Source organism: Lipophrys pholis (assembly GCF_963383615.2).
Source record: "Lipophrys pholis genome assembly, chromosome: 16".
Lineage (NCBI taxonomy): Eukaryota > Metazoa > Chordata > Actinopteri > Blenniiformes > Blenniidae > Lipophrys > Lipophrys pholis.
In genome coordinates this window covers 13,981,566-14,002,091 of record NC_137634.1, presented here as the reverse complement: position 1 = coordinate 14,002,091, position 20,526 = coordinate 13,981,566, and the positions used below count along the sequence as shown (strand labels likewise).

Genomic DNA, 20,526 nt, shown 5'->3' with positions numbered 1-20,526 from the left:
GACATTTTCCTGGGATGTTTTTATTGACTTAGTTTTTCTTTTCTCTCCTTGCTGTGCATGGTGTGCCTGGCGAAGCAGTGGAGGCTCCTGAATTGGTCGATATATCCTGGTAAATATCTTGTGACGATGGTATTATGAGAGGAGGGGAGAAAAAAACAACAACAAGGCTTATCATGGTTTCACGTTTCCTTCACTTGCACCTGAAGCAACATACGGATCCTTTTTTTCTCTGATTGGATGCAAAAGGAAAGCTGCTGCTGCTGCAGATGTCAAGTGAGAGACAGTTGGAGGCCATCCTCCTTCCTCCAGTATAGAAAAATAAACAATCCTGAAGCAAAATCTCCCTTATAATTGCACTGGCCTTTCTGGCCTGTCACTACTGTTCCAACCCACAGGTTGTCCATAGAGACACTGAGTGCCTTTGTGAGGAAAAAAAAAAGAAGAAGTTAAGAATGAGTTTATCATCAGGCGTCATGAGTCACAACGAGAGCCGACTTTGGAATAAACTGGTTGGCTGAATTCAGTCCGTGGTCTGCCGTGCACCAGCTCAGCATGCGATCCGATGGTTAGAGTCCTTTGGCTGAGAGGGAGAGGAGCGGTCATGTTGGCACGCGCAGATCCGTCCAGTATTGCAGCGGGCCGGTGAAGTTAGTCACAAACCCTGTGGTTTGCACTGAGTTGGTCAAACTGATTGGAATGAGTCCGGTTCTGGGCGCGCCAGGCCGGTCCACATTCAACCGCGGTGTGCTTTCACTGTAGAAAATGTCACTCGGGTCACGAGTGCAGACTCAGCGCAGGTGATCAAGTAAAGGCAGCTCTGTGGATTCCTCTCGGGGGGTGGGGGGGTCGCCTGTCGACAGCAGGGTGGGATCCAATGTCTGAGTAGCTCCCAGAGGATCTTGTGTTGGACTGGCCTCTGGTAGGGGAGCAGGAGGAGCAGGCTGGGAGACATAAAGGTGAATGTGTGAGTGTGAATGGTCTGTCTGTAAGCTGCCGCTTGTCTAAAGTCAGGTGGGATCAGCTCAAACACCCGAGGGCCTGAGCTTGATAAAACAGATGGATGGAGCGGTGTGATGGACTTTAGTTGATTCATATGGAGAAAACCCTGAGTTTGACACACATTTAGTCCATTAAAGACGATATCACCCATGGTGGTACTTTTTAAAAGTCAGAATGCTTCAAACATGTGTGCAGAGTTGCTGTGAAAAGGTACAAAGCAGTCTACTGCTGGTTTAAGTGTCAGAAAGAGATTTTAAAAGTGCCTGATTTTAAGTCTTTTCATTTGTGCTTCAAAAATATGAGATAATCAAAATGTTGTGTTTTACGTCCTAAATTGTTATTACTAATGTGCTTCCACTTAAACAAAAAGATCCTCTGTGGTCTTTATAGACAAGACAAAACCTTAATGTAAAATAAAAACAAAATGCTGCAGCAGTCAGAACAAAATGTTCAAATAAAAGCAAATGAAGCATCAAGTAATTCACACATGAGGACTGTCGTCCGGTTGAACTATGCTGCACAGCTTTCTGACCTTTTTATGTTCCTGCAATCAAGTTCCAAATGGGTTGTAATAATAATTTCACCCTGATGATTCTTTTATACCGGATTAAATTTTTCAATTACTTGGTGGAGAAAATGTCAGCGGACAGCCCCAAAAAAAAATAAATAAAAAAAAAAATAAAAAAAGCAGCTCCTAAACGTTTCCAGAGTCTATAAATATATTTAGTCAAAAATCAGAGTAAACTAGACACAACAATGTGGAGAATTAGAGGATTTAAAAACACATTTTGTTGTTTATCACCTCAGACGTTGGTGAAAATGTCAGAGATTTGCTTGGTGTGAAGTAACAGCAGCCTTCTTACCTGTGTGCGTATCGTCTGTACTAGTCCTCCCTCCGCCTCTGATGCAGCTGGTCCATTAAAGCCCTTCCTGGCTGAAAAGCTCCACTTGCCAAAATGGCTCTCGTAGTGTAGCCCGCTCTGTCCGAGGCCAGCCCGCTGGCCCGCTCGGTGACCCGAGTTCTCCAGGAGGCTCGCGGGGCAGAAGCGCTCCGGGCCCGGCAGCGGCGGGGGAGCCACGGAGCTGCTGAAGGACAGCTGGGAGCTGGACAGCTGGTGGCCCAGGAGCCCCTGGATCGAGGACGTACGTTGAAGTGATGTGAGCAGCCCCGCCTCCATCCTGCCCTCCGATTGGCTGAGCAGAGCTAATGGGAGAGGTTGTGGGTGGTGAGGCCAGCTCTGGGTGGGACCTACGGGGTTGTCTGTACCTGGAATTCAAGATCAGATGTTTCATTTTTGCTTTTCTAAAATTAGAATATAATTTAAAACAGAAAAATGCTGTAAAAGACTCCAAAACTTTGTGGATGAAAGGAGTAAACGGTGTAATCGAACTGGAAGTCTTACCCATGGAGGGCTGGACAGTGGTGATGTGTGGCGGGGGAAGGCTGGATGCGGGCGTACTCTGGGTGGTGTGAACAGCCGGGTTGGTGGAGATGGAGGTGGAACCGCCTCCACAGTCTGAATCCTCAATGTTTCCTCCGCTGTTACAGCCCGCACCACAGCCCTTCTGTAACCTGCAAGGACAAACACACCACAGTTAATCTACTGTCCCTGAGAGATCCCTGTAAACGCGTGTTGCGATAAATCAAGAAAACTGCACCTGTCCCAGCTGCTGATGAGCCACGTGTAAATGTTGTGCGGACTGACCGGCCCCCCCCACACGGACCGGAGCTGGACGTGTCCCCCGGCGTATGAGGTTGTGAGAGGGGACACGTAGATGGGGTAGCCGATCGGCTGGTCACACGAGGAGTTGATCATGTTCCTCAGGGCCTGTTTGGCGTTCTGAATGCTTCCGCGCTCTGGGTTACGGTTGCGCAGGAAAACCAGCTCCTGCTGTTGCCCCGCCCACAGCCCACGCACACACTCCCTGTTAACCTGCAGGGGCAAATGCAAAGACACATCAGGGGTAAACAAAAAAGAAAGAAAGCAAAAACTCACGCAAACCAACCAGTTTCATGAAAGAAAACAAATAAATAATTTCAATGAAGTGGAAGGGGCGATAAACAGGAAGAGCTGTGACCTTGATGACTCTGAAGCTGAGGAACCTCTTGTTCAGCATGATTATCTTGTACTCATCACTGCCGTCATCCATGATGTGGCGCAGTGCCAGAAGCGAAGGCATGTTTGCCAGAATAGCGCTGCGCCACACAGGATCACCCTCATGTGATATCAACATCTTTTCTTCATTGGCAGTGATTGCGTCATACAGAACCATCAGATCCTCGTACTCATCGGGGGATGTGAAGTGATCCTGGAGAAGACCCAAAGCAGAGACGCACCAACTAATTATAATAAATAGTCAACATTTTTACTTCGGGGATTGTTGTTCTAGCAACGCTACCTGATGCAGTTTGAGGGACATTCTCACTCCGGGTGCCACAACTCGATTCAGCAGGTCCATATCTGCAAACACCCATTCGTCCCTGGGAGATGTGATGCGGAAGTCTCCCTTGAATAGTGCGTGGAGGCCATAGAGAAATGGCTCCAAGCTGTCAAACAAATAAACAATCAACATCATCTAGTGGTGGTACACGGGTGGTGGCCGAAAGATTAATGCAGTCTGGAGGTTGTACCTGGCAGACATGCTGTGGGAGGCCGTGCCCAACGCTCTTCTTCCCAGGATACACAAGCCAAAACAGAGGTTGACCAGAGGGGAATCCCTTTCACAGCTCACCGGCTACAATGTGATACGGAAGTAGAAATTAATTGTGAATGATAGTCGTGATTTAATTTCTTAGAATCAATTCACAAAGCTTCTTTGACAAATAATTAACATGGATTGAACAATATTAGGACTGAAACAGACTTTAAATCCATCAGAAGAAATAGCTCATTTCACAACTCTCAAGAAGTTAAAACCGGAGAAAAATCAATTGTTCACTACTTTTCTGAACATTGGAATCCTTATTCCCACAGTTTTTCTATAGTTCAAATCTTTCGGATTAATACAAGTTGCACTGGTGGTTTGATTTGAGGACAAATATTAGCAGAACATATTTGAGCACAAGTTGCCAAATAACCACAGTATATGAAACTAAAATCAAAACAACAATCAAACTGGACCACAGAGAATTTTGTATCATGTTGGGGAGCGTCTGACCGTTTGCCGCCTGCTGTTGCAATACTGAATCCAGTCCAGGTAAATCATGCAGAATGAGGAGGGGGTAATGCCTGAGGCCCTGTGGTCATAATCTTCATCGATGTTCAAGTTGAAGGTGGGGTCACTGTCGACGTAGTTGGGTCCCAGACAAGGTCGAAGAGCCTCCTGAATCGTCTCGTTAGCGAGCCACTCCTCCAGCTTAGCAGATCGGCTCACATAGTAGATGATGCTCTGTTGGAGGCAACAAACACACAAGTCAAACTGCAAGTCAAGCTGCCTGCAAATTGTTGAATGTGAAATGTGCAAACTTGTTACACTATTGCAGATTTGAATTGGAATTACTAACTTGTGACAGATTGTCCCAATCATAAAAACACAACCAGCAATGCCAGCTTACCAGATCCAGTCAAATACAAAGATTAAGTCACGAGGATGTACATACACAGAGCAGAAGGAACAATGTCTTACCTTGACGTAATATGTGATGAGGATCTTCCGAAGGTCGAATACTTGCAACATGGAGGCTGCATTGTTGTCGCTGATGCTGTAGCCTTCCAGTACATACTTGGTGGCAGCCACCTCCCAGGCCAGCCAGCGCTGTCCAAAGGCGGCATTGAATGACAGCATGTGGGGCAGATGACCAGGCTCACAGCAGCAGCAGCCCTCGTCCTCCTCCACGCCCTCGGTGATCGCTTCCACCTCCCTCTGCTGACAGTAGGTCCCTGAACACGAGAAACATTTGATGCACCTGGACAAATGGCTTCAAAGGAGACTTTACTGCATATGAGCAAGTATTAAACTGTGACAAATTACTTCAGATGCAATGAGAACAAATGCCGTCGTCGTATAAAATTATATTAAGATTGAGAAGACCGATTCCATCAGTTCTGATTTGCTAAGTGACAATTTATTTGATGCACGTCATCTTTTTTTTTTAGTTCTGTAAAACCCAAAAATAAATGTACAGCCACAAAGCTGATCCTTTTAAGAACAATAATGCAGTGCAAGAACATCAGTCGGTTTAACACTAAAGAAATATTAAAATAGGTTACCTCTCCTAAATAAAATACAACTTTTTTATACAAAGTGACCTAAAACTATTAATAGTTGCTCTGTTTGACAGCTTTTGACAAACATTCATCTGTTAAACAAATTCAACTGTGCTCATTGGAAAAGCTGCAGGCGTTGTGACCGACATCACACTTTGATGCTGACCTCTGAACTCTAGACCTCTCAGCTGGAAGGTGACCAGGCCGTTGCCGATCTCAATGATGTGCACCAAAGCGTTGAGGTAGTCTGATGCGAGAATGAAGCAGTCGCCTGTGCTGTAGTTTCCCCAGCGGCCAAGCAGCAGGTCTCCACACAGGCTGTGCTGGAGTGAGCGCGTCAGGTGCTCGTAGAAAATAGAATTCAAATTGTTGTCATCAGCACCTTGGGGGAGAGGAAAAAAACAGTTGCCACGGCTACAGAGCAAAGATAAACAGGAGTCACATAGATCCGATCACACACACAGCGACATACCTGGGTTGCGGTCTAACTGGGTGGCAAGTCTGGTGTTGGAATGATCAACGCGCTTAGTGCTGCAAAAGTAAAAAAGTTGAGTTAGGCCTCTGCGATTTCCTGGAAAATGTCTTACAGTTTCACACCGACTAATCATTTCTATAAAAATACATACTTGTAGTCTCGCTCCCAGAACTTAACAGGTCGGGTGTAAGAAGTGACAAACACAGCACTGCCTAAAACAGGATTGAGAGGAGTGGAAAAAACAGCAGAAAAGATCGCCTGGACAAAAAGCACCGCTGAATCTGAGGTCACAAGAGTTAAGGCCAGGTAAATCACAAACTAAATAACAATGCTATCTAAGCACAATACAAAGCTTCAGACAGCATTAGAGGAACAATAATGCAATTTAACACATTGACCCTGCAGCAAAAAGCAGCAGTTTTGTTCCGTTTATGTTAAGACATCGTCACAGTTTGAAGTTATAGTTCAGCGAGTTCTGTCTTCAACTGTGCTGCTCTTTGTGAATCCTTACCGACACAGAAACCGAACAAACTGAAGGATACGAGGCACAGCAAAGGGCTGAGCAAATGCATGAAAGGCTGAGCCCCAGGTGATCTGCCAGGGGGCGATGTAAGTCAACACAAAGCGCAGCTTATACAGGAGGTCCCACATCTAAAAGAGTTGAAGGGATGAATCAAAATCAAACCCAGAAGAATACAATACCAAGAGAAACACATGTCACCATAGAATAAATGACACACAACAGATCAACACACAGCTGTCATCTCTGTGAACGTCAAAGTGTTTGCAAAGTAGAATAAAGTCACTTGCAAACAAAAAGAAAGAAACAAAACGATTTGCGTTGTTCTCACCTTGCTGAAGAGAATGGACATGAAGTAGTAGTCGATCAGGAAAGTCTCAGAGAAATGTGGATAGTCGAATTGGAAGAAGAGCGTCGTGAAGCACAATGTGACGTACTGCTGCGACGGGGTGCAGAACGACGAACGCAGCAACTTCATGCCTGCGACCGAGATGAACAGAGCTCGGCTGCTGGGGGGGAAGTTAAAGATATGGAGAGGGGGAATCAGGGGCAAAGTCTGCACGTATGTGCACAGTTCAAGATTTCAGTCACGACTGGAAAATAAATAAATTAATACAGATTAAAGTGCCTGTTTGCATGTGCTACATTCGTTCTCTCTGCAGTGAGTGAACGCGTCCATAAAAATTGTATTCACAAGTTGTTCTTCCAAAGTCACTTCCACTTTAAACACAAAGTGATTCACCATGTGTCACATCACTTAAATTATCCAAAAACAAAACAACGCTTACAGCCCGAAAATGTTCAAATATTCTATCTAAAAGCATGTTGCTATATTCACAGGGGTGAACTGGCTGGGCTGCAGTATCTGGTGGGGAAAAAAAAAAAAGCAACCTAGGGATTACATTTTATGTATTTATCTGCAGAAAGCAATAAATTCCATGCGTGGTTGCATATGTGTGAACGTTATGTTGTGTTATTGCAACACACACAGCTGGCTGCACATGTCCACCGGGAGCAGTGTTGAAGAACCGGGTGATATATGGATGTGAAACGGCGATAAGCAGAAAGGCTTACTAGATGTCCAGCTCTTTATGATTCTGGCCCACAGTTCGAGCTTCTGTCGTCAGGGAGTTCAGCACCACAGCTGGGTAGATAAAGTATTTCTCCACACACTGAAGCCACGCATACAGCTTCTCAAACCACATCAGATGAGCCGCATCTGCAGAAAAGAAACAAACTAAATTCAGAAGCCACTTGAGCTGTCAGGTTTTTTTTAAGAAGTTTACACGAAAATTACAATATGTTCTATTCTGGAGTTTCTTGAACTCAATAAATATACATGAGGGTTGTACCAAAGACAGACCATCCTGGAGAGAAGATGTACTGGAAGTGGTGGCACTTCAATGTCGCTCTATAACAATGTTTTAAAACTTCAAGGTAGACTCTCTGTTAGCTCAGGGACTTGTAATGTAGCTAACTAAATTATACAGTATAACTATATAAATCTAGAGGAACTTAGGATATTGGATATGTGCTGATATCCAATATTCAAAAATGCTAAATTTTGCGATGCTGACATAATCCAGTGATGCCTCTGATGCAGTACTTAAAACAGACAACAGTAAATCGCCATTAGATCATGATGCTTTTCGCAACCTGGTGATGGGACTGCTGTTTCCTTGTACCAAAATAAGAAAACTAATGCAACTGGATAATGTATAATCTCCGAACATTTTGACAATAACTAAGGCATGAAATGCTTTGTATATGTTAACCATTTCAGGTTGCAGGAATAATAAAAGTGGACTTGAAAGAACATAAAATAGTTCCCCTATCTAAATAAAGTAACATGAATTAGTTGGCTACAGATGATTCAGACACTTGCATTAACTTAATGAAAGCTATTTTTTCCAAGAACAAACCTTCTGATGCAAAATAGTGAAATGTCAAAAAAATTGCTGTTGCAGTTGCATGTTTGTACAAACTCCCCCTGATTGCATGGCTTTATTGCATGACTGATGATTGCATAAGCATTCATTGAAAACGACATTATCAGTTTCTAAACCTACAAAAAAAAAATCACCACACAGCAGACATGTTTGATTTTCCCCCTTTTTTTATGTTCATCAATATAATGACGCCTCGCTTTTTTTTTTTACCTCGACACCATAGCGTGCTCAGAAATCAGCATACGTACCATCTGCGTTCACTGACAATGCTTCATTTTTCAGCAGATACTGATGTTGTGCCGATTTGTGTCATCGTGCATCACTACTAATCTTACAGTGGTAGTTGAAATAAGCAGCTATTGAATACAACAGTTCAATGCCGCACTCAAAACAAGAGATACTTGGGGTTAAGAGATTTTCTCAAGAGCTCTTTGACAAGAGTCTTCCTGAAGTACTTACAATGTTACAATTATTCATAGAGATGATTGTTTTATGCGTTTATTTCAAACATTCACTTTTTCTGTGCGAGTCAAAGTAAAAGAGCAATCAGGACTCACCTCGAACTTCAAACTGACTATACTCTTTGGAGCGGAGCACAGGGTGAGCCAGGCAGAACCATGGCAGCTGTTTGCGGAGCTGAGGCAGGAGATAGTGTGTAATGAAGCCTACAACTCCAGCCAGGATGTACAAGACAAAGCTTAGAGCAGGCTGTGGATCCAGACAAAAAAGAGGACAATTAGAAATAAAAGTGTGTGTGTGTGTCATCCTTCACCGAAATGTGTGGTGAGAAGAGGATCATAAACGCTGCTTCTACTAACTTGGAGAGCGATGAAAACCGTGCTGGCACTGATGGCGAAGGTAATCACAGCCATGAGGGGACACATGACGAGGTCTGAATGAAGAATCTCGTTCTAAGAAGAGGCAGTGAGAGTTTGACTTCAAAACTAAGGACAAGAGAGGAAGAAGCAGTCCTGCTGAAATGAGCAAAACTCTTTACCACAGAGTTACGTAGCTTCTCAGGGAGAGGGTCCTTGATCTCTACGGGGGGCTCTTCTGGTGTTCGGTTCTCCAGTTCTGGGAATAACTTGGACCGAACCAATGACCTGATGAAAAGAGCAAAAAATAACTAAATAAAATATGAACATAATTACAACAAATACAGTTAAAAGCTGTGGTGTAACATCATGTCTTCAGAGGCTGTGCAGTGAAAGCAGCAAGGCAACAAAGCGGTGACTGTCACATCAGCACCGTGTGAAGGTCAATTCTTTTTTGGCAGCCTGCAAGCCAATTAAACAATCCCTGCAGTAACCTGCATAAATGGGAGGAAAATAAAACCCTTCAAATTAGATCTCAGTTACATGAGTAAATCCCCAGTAAATACTTGTCCTGCCAGATGGACAACTGAAAAACTTGGCTGAAATGCTTCCTGTGTAGACAAGCCATCTCCAAAAGTAAAGAAAGAAATATTGAAATGGATTTGACAGCAAATGTCAAACTTCTAATTGAAAAGTTTTCTAATGTGACCAACAAGCTGCATGGTAGCCTTCGTCTTTTAGTCCAATTAAGCGTCATGTCACTGCATGTGATTACAGCACAATAATCTATTGGATGCAACTGCAAGATGTATTAATAACACTGAAAGCCATGACTGGCAAGAGTAAAGAAATACTGACCACAGGATGGTAGGATCGCTGCTTTGGCGACTGAGGTGGTAGGATAAGGCCAAGAGTAGGCCACAAAACACAGAGAAGAGTACTGGCACATGGGCATCCCCCCACGGCGCCTAATGGGGAAAAAAAATGTTACATAGTAGAACAACTAATCGGATAAGCAAGAATTTGAGAAAAGCACACCCAGTGCACCACTTGCAGGTACAGCCGGTGTCTGTGACTAACTTACATTTATAGCGCCGAGGCAAAATCCATACAGCAGAGCAGCCACCAACACGCTACGGATGAGGCTGAACAGAGACGACAGGGGGCTGGTAGTGGCTAAAGACAAGAAAAGTGAGAGTTTAGATAACTTTCACCAGCGTCAAGTGGTTAATGGATGATCCATAGCAAGTCTTTATATCTCGTCAATTCTGATTCTTGATCCGAAAAGACACACAGGACTACGCATCTTCCAAATTCACAGCCCCAGCATCTGATACCTTACATGACGCAGTGCCTAATCTTACCTGACAAAAATAACATGCAGTTGAGATATGGCAATAACGTTAGTGTGGCTACAAGTGATCATGTGATGTTTCTGAATTGGCTGTGACACTTCCCCAACTTCCTGGCAGGAAGTTGCATCATTGTCTTGTCGGTGTATTCCTAGTCTTACCAGTTCCACCGAAAACGTGCATGTCGATCTGCTCCAGCAGACACATGACAAACGTATTGACCTGAGGTAGCAACCCAAACAGGAAAATGACCGGGAAACACAAGGCAAACACTGTTGGCAGAAAGAAAAACATCTTTTTTAATTAAATTACTAATTCACTTTATTCGTTGCACTGTGGTTTAATGAACGTGCGATGTTTATACTACATTTATACATGGAGATTACTAAAGTTACATCCTTGTGAAGGAGGTGAAGTATGGAAGGAAGTTGAAAAGTGGTTATAAAAAAAATACTTTAAGAAAACTAACCAATCAGCATATCTCTGACCCAGATCAAGAAATGTGCGGAAAAGAAGGTGACGCCATAGAGGGAGAAGGGCTGCAGGCTTCCAGCACGACCGGATAGGTCGAAGATCCAGATCATGACACAGCACAAGCAGAAGTAGACCGGCCGACTGTACACAATGATCCAGTTGTGACCCTGGGAATTTGAAAGACAGAAAGACAACACAATAACATGATTAACTGACTTTTTACTCACTAAATCCTAAATATAATTCCGAAAGAAAAGGGCGAAAACTTTACTCACATGCATGGGGGAAGCTGCATCTGGTTGCACACTCTTAAAAAAAAAAAAGAAGAAGAAAGAAAGAAATTTAATTTACCACATATTTTAGGTAAAACTGAACCAATTTCTGAAGCGATGCAGAGGTGATATGCTGGAGATGACACAATGACTTGGAACTTCCACTTTGCATACTTACTAAAATTGTAACTTAATGGAAAAAAAACCAACATATTCAATCCTCAAATTCTTTATGATGCATTTATAGACATCTAATTTTGATCAGTTGTATGCAATTAGTATGGAAGACAACTTTTTTTTTAAACCACATTTCAGGTCCATAAAATTTCAGTTTCAGAATATTTATCTTATGTCAATAGTCTTTTTCAATTATATTTACAATAAATGTCAAAACATCTTTAAATATACGTTGTGGTATTTTACACAACGAATTCCTCTCAAGTAACACAACTGCATTCTCAGAAATACTGATTAAGACCAGTAAAACCGTTTTTGAAAGCTCTTCTTTTCTACTACCAACAGACAAAAACCAAGTAAAAAGTTTTTTTTGTTCATAGATAAGTTTTGATTTTTGTTCCGTACAGTGGAAGCACAGACTTTGCCTGTTTGCGTTAGAGTTAGTGGTTAAAATGTGTGCTTAATACAAGCTCTGACCAGCTGATAAAACAACAAACGGTACCTTCAGTAAGGAGTACTGGCAGCTAGCAATGACCAAGCAGAACTGGAAGACCCAGATGTCTCTGAAAAAGCCCTGTAGCAGCAGCAGGAACCCCAGGAAGGCCACCAGACTGGCCAGCACCACAGCAAACACGTTCTCTCCCACACGGCGGTTCCTGGCGACACAAAACACAACAATATGATTCAACTGGACTGAAAATGACTGAAATACCTAATACTCTATTAAAGATGGCATTAAAGGTTTTTTATTTATTTGTAAAAATATATATTTATTTTCTATTATGAGATCAATCAACAAACATCTTGAAAAATATTCAAAGGTGATCAAAAGGAGAAAAATGTTAAAATGGAGAATCAGTCTTTATGCAGTAATAAATGATAAAGAAAAGTCTTTTACGGGTTTTAGAATCACATTTATTTTGATGATACTTATTGAAATTTAAATTTTAAATCAGTCAATTAATTAAATCATTTGTTTTCTTTTTGGTATTTTTTTTGAGAAGCAAAACAGTAATTTTAAATATAGTGAAGCTTTGATAACCATTTTTCATTTTCATCCTGAAGAAAGAACCACATACAACGCTATACCGCCTACCTGTCCAGTAAGGCGAGAAGAGCCAGCCGATCATATCGAACCCTCAGCCATTTCCCAGGCAGCACCCAAAAGCGATAGTACTGTTTGGGTTTGGCTTTCTCCTCAATCATCAGAGTGTTTTCCTGAGACTCTTGTAGAGATTCATGATCCAGATCAAACTGGGTAAGAGTCGAGGGAAAAACAAGGAGGAATTTAGGAAAACAAATTACAAGGACAATTGTGTAGGCTCTGAGGAGTAGAATCTCCTGGATCATTTCATTTTGATTATGATGAAAAAAAAGAGTCTGTCAAATGGAAAAACCACTAACCTCAGGCATTTCCAGAGGCACCCTGCGAACCTGCATGCCTTGTAAAACCACCGGTCTGGGCTGGAGCATGGACAGGACCGGCGCTCCTTCCTGGACTTCAGTGGAGGTGAAGCTTGAGGATTGGGACTGCCTCTCCCTCTCCCTTTCCCTGCGAGTGACAACATTCATGGTGTCAAATTTAGGTGTGCATCATGTTTGGTCAGGGCAAATTAACCTTTAGAGTGAAACGAGCCAATAAAACACTTCTAACTTACTGAACTGGGTCCTCGTAGCCGCCTCCACCAGGTCCAAATGTGTAGGATCTCTTCACTCCTGTTAATAGAAAAAAGAAAACACTGAAATTTAATCATTTTTATGGGGAATACTCGCAACGGGAGAGGAAAAAATTGACACACTTTTATGTGTTTTCCTCAGTTTTATTACATCGACCAACACATCATTAAACACCCTACAACGATTAACACAAGAGAGAATCTTAATGAAGAATAGAAGATATCTACACGGACGAAGAGCACAGATTCTCGTGATTCTGGAGCTTGTGTTCAATCTGTAACTTACAACAATCCGTCCCTTTTGGTAATGAAGGATTGTTACTTTAGATTTATCCTGAAAAGCTAAATACTTTCTTTAAAGGCTCACAATAATTAATCAATCATTGTACTTGACAATCTGTTTTTCCCAGAACATAAATATGTTTATTCAATTTTCTAGTCAAAGAATCAGGCAAACAGTGACACCAGAAGATACAGTGAGAGGATTTTTAACATAACTTAACATAAATACTGAAAATGGGGTAAATTACGATGCCAGTTTTTCTTGAGAAATTCCACAGGAGACTCTGCTGGGTGCCACCGCCCTCATTTAACTCTCGACATGAAAACAAAGAAGTACCTTTGGCATAATAGTGAGATATCTCTTTGAAGCTGCTGACTCACCGCTCTCATCATAGAAATAGTGCACTGCCCCCTCTGATGTGTCGTCGAAGGTGGAGGCCTCATGGATGCCACTGCGGGGCAGCAGGAGTGACGAGGCGAACTGTAAGGCTGAGGGAAGTGTGCGAGTGCGCGAATGAGAAGAGGTCCGAGTTCGCTGGAGGTCCTGGAGGCTGCAGGGTGAAAAACAAAAAAAGGCACACGCACACACTTTGTCAAATTAAATAGTTCAGTGTTGTAAAATATAATTTTAGCTGAGCGAAGCTTGAAACTGCTGCTGCTGAAGCTGGCATCTTACATGTGAAGTAATATGCATTAAATAATATTTTATCAATTTCTCCAGAAGTTGCTGAGAATAGGACTTCAGACAGAAGCAGTTTTAATTTGAACCGCTACATCTTACATTCATCATAGCGTGGACTTGCTGATTGCTTTGACTACAGGAGACGTGGTTTGCAATCGGGGCAAATAAAGAAAAGGCTGAGGTAAGGCTTCAGCTGAAACCCCCACTCATGTCTGCTTACTCAACTAACCTGGGAGGGGATCCCATGGTTGATGGAGGTGGTGTAGGGTTGCTTCCAGCATTGTGTCTCCTGCGTATGGCCTGGGTCCTTTTTACACTGCTGACAGATTCATGTTTGCCCCCGTCCTCTGGAGCCATGGCTGGAGAAAGGTTACATCAATACAACAGTTTATATTGCAGTCTCAGTCTCAGCTCACACGGGACCATCTAAATCCAAAATTGACACAAGTGGGCTTATTACTAGATTTTTATTTGATTGAAAATTTGTATTAATTGCAAGCAGTGAGCAGGCTTAATTGTGCAATAGTCACAATGAATAAATTCAGGAACTTTCAATGGACGTCAAGCTCTTTCCATGGCAGCCGTCGCGATTGGTGCACGTGTGTGAGTGAAAGGGTGAATGGGACCAACAGTGTGACTAATAGTGTTCATGCTGCTGGAGTGCAGAAGTGCACTCTTTAAGTCCATTTAAATCATGGGGCAGTGAAAAAGCTGCTTTTTGGAGATTTTTCAGCAGAAGTGTCCACATAATGAACTAAGAAAATCCACCAGTCCGCCTATACTTTTACTAAAGGGCCATTTTAACAAAAGCTGTCTGAAAGATTATATATATATTGAGCTAATTTTTCCTAAGCCATTGCAGTCCTGGGTGCTCTCATGAAATGGTAACCGCATGGTTTAGGAGAAAATAGAGAAAGGATCAATTTTAACTGAATAATTTTCAACGTGACGCAACAGGCCCTATTGAGGTTTGAGTGTATCTCTCCTTGGAGGCAAATCAGCAATTTCTTGCTTACTTTTAGAGTATAATTCTAGAAAAGCGGCACAGTTCAATGACAACAAGCTGGTTTCTGTGAGAAAATAAAGCTCGGGTCACAAAAAATAAAAATAAACAAAACGTTTTAGGCTCTATCAATTAATTTCTAGATTCAACTTTTAGCTATTGTGAATTGTGCTTGTTTATTTTATGAGCGAATACTTAACTAGATGGGAGGTGAGTTTTTGCCTGTGGTCTTAGTCTTGATCTTTCAACATAGTTGTTAATCTGTTGTACTGAAACTTTTTCTAATCTGCTCAGTTTTCACAATAAAGTTCAGAACATTGGTTCTCCTTTCACATGGACTTCAGGAGTCTCAGTCTGCAAAAGACAACTCAACTCTCACAAGGTTCAGCATTTCATTTTTGTTTGTACAGGAATGTGACTCAGATCAGTCGTGTGGCCCTGAGCCATTAAAAACAGGGTGCTTGTAATTAAGAGGCAATTATCTGATGTTTGGCACCAAGACTTAAATTCTAACTCTTTTGTTTGGTCTCTACCGCTCCAGACCTGTCCTGGTGTTACAGTAAATGTCTGTCTCTGTTGTGAAGACATTGTAGAAACATGAGTAATAGTTAGGAGTAGCAGAGGAGTCTGAATGTGCTTCACATTTGTTTTGCGATCTGTGACTTCCACCACCAGGTCATGAATTACTCTAAAGGTCAGTAAATGAGACTTTAACTTCAGCATTTATGGTATTGATTACCAATTAAATAAAAATAAACTGTTATAGGTATAGAATTTTATAGAAGTAAAGTCATGTATTAAGTTTATAAAACCATAATTACTTTTTGGAATTATTTTTGCATGCTTAGAGAATTTTCATTCTTATCTAGTTTTGTACCACTTCACTTTCCTGAAAGCACATGTTGTGCTAAATCAAATATTTATGTTTTTGTTTTTCAGCTGTAATTTCGTTTCATGCAGAATTACTCTCCAAGGGCATGTTAAAATGTTTGGTACAGTAGACACCACTAAACTAAAGATTAACCGCTTTTGAAAACCTGTAGACAAGAAGGGACTAAAATATAGAATGTGATTTCTTTGATATCGGCTTGTTTATGGATTGAATAAGTACAAGGTAATGCTCTTCAGTTGTGTGTTAATAAATAATTTAAAGTCAACAATATCAGCAAAATTTTTTACCTGCTGATGGCATACAAATCATATCAGGGTCTCTAAAGGCTGGTTACTCTCTTAATTATCTGGATGTTCCAGTACATTTTGAAAACACCTCTTGATCACAGGAAAAGCATCCATAAAGGAACTACACATGCTAGTTCACAGATCCAATACATTCACTCACCTCCTCCCACAGCTCCTTCTTCAAGCAGCTCTCCTGCTCTCCAACCCATCTGGTTGCCGGTCCAAGAGCCTCCGAGAGAGTCCAGCCGGTGATGTGTTACAGGGAAGCCATCAGTATGGATGGTGTGGGCTTCTAGGTCCGACTTAGAGATGGTGAGAGTGCGAGGTGCAGGGGTGGAGGTGGAAGGCATCGTGAGCAGAGTAGAGGGCAGAGCTGCTGCGTTGTTCTGGCCTCCACCTGCCCCATCCATGCTTAGCACTCTCGCATGAGTCTTAGCACTCGCTGTGCTAGAAGAGCGTTGAGCAGCACGAGAATGTGAGGGGCCAGCAGGTTCAGGTAAATCCCCCTCCCTTGGGGTGGGTAGTTGAGCAGCAGAGGGGAGAGGGGATGTAATGCCAGTGTTTGCAAGGTCGGGAGAGTAGCAGGAGGTAGATGAACTTGAGTCATCATCGTCGTCGTCATCATCATCTGAGCTGTATCGGTGCTGTGAGCCCAGACTGGAACCAGCGCTCATGTCACTGCCGTCATCCTCATCGCTCGAGTCCTCAAACAAACTTTCACTATAAGCCTTGGCGCCCAATCGGTTGCGCACCGGGATGTAATCTCTGTGTTGTCTATGATTGTGGTGACGCCTGTAAGAGCCACAGTCAAAGCTGCTGCTGCCTGCTCCGGCTCTCCTCCGTGGAGCTTTCCTTCGACCTGGCCTGTGACCAATGCTACTGCCGCTGGCCCGCAGCAGCTTTAAGTCTTTAGGGCGCACAACCTGCTGGGCTTGTAAGGCAGGTTGATCAGACAGTAAGAAGGGGGTAGAAGATATTGGTAAAGCAGGTTCAGAACAAACCAGACTCAGGGCCAGCCCTGAGGACACTGAATTTGCCTGCCGAGGTGGGGGCAGAGGAGGAACTGGGACATTTCTGTCCAACTCACAAACCTCTGAATGGCCACTACTTGATGGTGAAGAATTCTGGAGAGGAGGGGGCTGTGCAATATCAGAGAGTGGGGGCAAATCTTCTCCTTCAACAAGTGTCCGATCAAGCCCCTGGCTGAGAGAGAATTCTTTGGAAGGGGAGCGCAGTAACACACTGTCTGACAGATTGTCAGTATCACTGCCGCCCTGTCCCCCTGGATCCTCTGAGGGCTTCAAGATGTTAGAACCTAGAGCTGGTGCCGAGGCAGACGCCTGTCCATCGGTGGGCCGCGGTTGGCCGAAGGAGGGACTTTCCAGCTGAGTGGAGTCCGTTTTTTCACTGCGATAACTGCTAACAGTGCTCAGCGTCTCACGGTCTGTAGTGGCTCCACCTGCACTGAAACAACTGTCCGTGGATCCGGCAGTTAGTGCTACCCCGCTGCGGCTGCCTGGGTGCTCAGTCCCAGGTGCAAACGACACAGGGTCCAGGCCTAAACCCAGGAGATTTTCACTCAACTCCTCACTTAAGCTGCTCTTTATAAGGGGGCTAAGGGGTGTGTCTCCCAAGCTCTCAGATTCAGCTGAGGGCCCAAGGGGAGAATAAGCCCCAAGACCATTGTCCTCTCGACTTTGATGAGACCGTTGCTCTGGTAATTCCTCCACTTCTTGCAACTGCTCTTTCTCACCTCCGTCTTCTTGACTCGAGGGTGAAGGGGGAATAGACAAGCATTGTCCAGGTTCCTCAAATCCAGATGACACTCCCGATACTCCCATGAGACTTGGGAAATCACCTCCAAGAACAGCAGCAATGCAGGACTGAACCATGCTGGGAGGCCCTGTGTAGGCAGACAGCGCAAAATTAGACAATAACACTAGAAGAAAAAAAACAAACAAAAAAACAAACAAAGGAAAGTAGACTTACTGATGGCGTCCTGTGAAGTCTGACGTAGGATCTCACGATGAGCTGATGTAACTATCACATTATTGCTTCCTTGTTCTCGCATTAGCTCTTTGATATCTGAGGTGAAATGGACAAACGGCTTAAAATGCAAACAACTTCGACTTGTAAAAGTTAGGACAGTTTGAGATAATTGATAAAACATCTGTTTAAAATAATAATAAAAAAAGCGTAGAAATAAGACAGCAGAATTAAAATACCTTTAGTTTCCCCTGTATCCTCCAGCTGGGGCAAAAATTCCTGACAAAGAATAAAAGAAGAATATAAGCGCCCATAAAAACCATCAATCTACGGTAATATTAACAATACTATAAACATCAATGCCAGATATGCAAGGAGCTGAAACTCCTGATTAAAGCTTATTTGAAGTAGGGAAATTTTAATATCACATGTTATAACAAGTACAACAGGAGAATTTATGATGAGAAATGAGTAATAATTCTGTTAACCCTCACCGACACCTGGTTCAATCCAAACAGAGAGTGCTGGGAGCTACAGCGTACTGGTGGGGTTGAGTTGACTTTCCGAAAGACGGTCATCTCTACACCAACGTGACTGTCCCTGCAAGACACAGACAAAAATTAAAAGATTCAGAACATTAGTCTACTGGAGTGTTGCAGCATAAGCATTCTCTAAAATAAGTAGAGACATACAAAAATACCCCATTACCTGCGCTGGTTCCCATCATGAGCACCTGAGCCATCGTCTCCTTCTTCTGTTCTCGCTGCATCAGCTGTGAGCGAGGCCTGTTTCTTCTCTACGATCTCACCAAGGTCGAACATAGCATGAAGCCGGTAGTTCACCACCTTGATGGCTGTGAAGAAGACAGCCACCACTGCGGAGTACACACCTGCTACCACCAAGCTGGGGGGAAGAGCCTGTCACAGAGTGAAAAGAAAGTGACACTGAATACAAAAATGCACAGTCACTTAGAGGAAAGAGAGCCAAGAACCATTTGATAAAGTGCTGCAAATGTTCACGGCTCATCAAAGGAAGGGGATACAAATAACTGCTCTGTTTGAGAAAATCTTGCAGGGGATATCAGAAATTAGATGTTCGTCACGTTGAGGCATTTAATCATTTTACTGTTTCAGGAATCATTTAAAGATTCAACTTTTTAAGCAGGAAACTTTTTCTGAACATGTAGAATTCCATAAGTCTATTCCAAAAATAAAAGACTAAAGTTAATATTTTAATGTTTGTTCAGTGTCTCACAGTGTCTATATTTAACAACATTCGAGGTAATGATTTGCAAAGATGTGTAATAGAGTGTAGTACAGCGCATCTTTGATGCAAATCTTTGATGAATGATATTGGGCTGCGTCGATAAACGTCACTTGGTTTATAAAATATTTACAAGCGGACAATTACAATACAACACTGGATGTGTTTAAATAGACATTTGCTTAAATTCATCATTCTTTTCATGATTTGAAGCTACAAAAGCTTACCATGTACAGAAGAAAGGGGAAGGCCAGGAGAAATATCCATAGATAGAGGTGGAAGCAGTTGGAGAATGTGCTCTGATGGGGGTCCACATACCATCCTCCTGTGAGTGAAGCCCACACACCCTGCCGCAATATCTGCAGAGCTTGGGAACCCATCTCCACAGCCAGATTCAACCAAAAGCTGAAACACTTCCAAGGCTGTAGCTCTGAAAACCGTGCAGCAGTTTCAGCCACGGTATCTTGTGTCTACGATGGCACTTCCATTGGGGATGGCAGGTTGACCAAGACTGTTTCATCAAGTACAATAGTTTCCTGTCTTTGTTAAAGAGATTTCAGTTGAGGCCAAGAGTCCTTGCATATTCTTGAGCCAGTATGTGCTCCCTCCTTGCACAGACGCTGCCACACACTAGCTTAATCCTTGCTGGGAAATCGGGAAAGTGACTTTTTGGCACATTGGTAACCCACTGAATGTATGGAAGAACATTCATCTGTAAGAAAAGATCAAGCTGGTTAGTTTAACATCCAATAACTTACACACTACATTCAATGGGGAAAAATATATACTAGGCACACAGACATTTATAGAAATACTTAAATGTTGCAAGAATGATATGTAAGCTGTCGAAATGCCAATATTAGATGATAAAATACATATTTAAAGCCCCATTTTTCCACCAAAAACTCAACTCGTCCGCCAAAGTACAGCTGTCCAGATGCTGAACTGTCCAATTTGTCACCCATTGAATAAAATCCTCATTTTGTGGAATGTGAATTGGACAAAGTTGCACTTTTTATTGCTTAACAGCTGAAATCCCACAGGGCTCATTGAGGTGATGCAGCACTGTTGTAAACATGTACCTAAATAAACTTAAGTTAAACGTGCATTTTCAAAAGGTACTGTCATAATAAATTAATTGCTATTGTCCACATAATTTTTTTGTAAGAGTGAACTTTTAATAAATACACAATAATAATTTTTTTGGTGCAACA

At 42.7% G+C, this 20,526-nt stretch overlaps 1 protein-coding gene across 1 annotated transcript; it reads right to left on the bottom strand.

Annotated features, from left to right (window-relative positions):
- LOC308122222 (pecanex-like protein 3) lies at positions 1-19,828 on the bottom strand. The gene is made up of 35 exons (XM_080483924.1): positions 19,540-19,828; positions 18,758-18,966; positions 18,544-18,649; positions 18,289-18,328; positions 18,053-18,148; positions 16,224-17,966; positions 14,111-14,240; positions 13,581-13,750; positions 12,900-12,957; positions 12,646-12,793; positions 12,338-12,495; positions 11,744-11,897; positions 11,068-11,100; positions 10,788-10,959; positions 10,480-10,590; positions 10,051-10,142; positions 9,825-9,934; positions 9,149-9,254; positions 8,970-9,062; positions 8,709-8,859; positions 7,277-7,421; positions 6,534-6,711; positions 6,225-6,333; positions 5,834-5,963; positions 5,680-5,738; positions 5,374-5,589; positions 4,627-4,880; positions 4,159-4,389; positions 3,632-3,735; positions 3,400-3,547; positions 3,079-3,309; positions 2,659-2,933; positions 2,403-2,572; positions 1,863-2,266; positions 1-941 (listed from the first exon to the last, which is right to left on the bottom strand). The coding sequence occupies exons 1-35, from the start codon at positions 19,690-19,692 to the stop codon at positions 789-791; spliced, it is 6,840 nt and encodes a 2,279-aa protein (XP_080340050.1). The 5' UTR covers positions 19,693-19,828; the 3' UTR covers positions 1-788.
- Between the last annotated feature and the right edge of the window lie 698 nt (positions 19,829-20,526).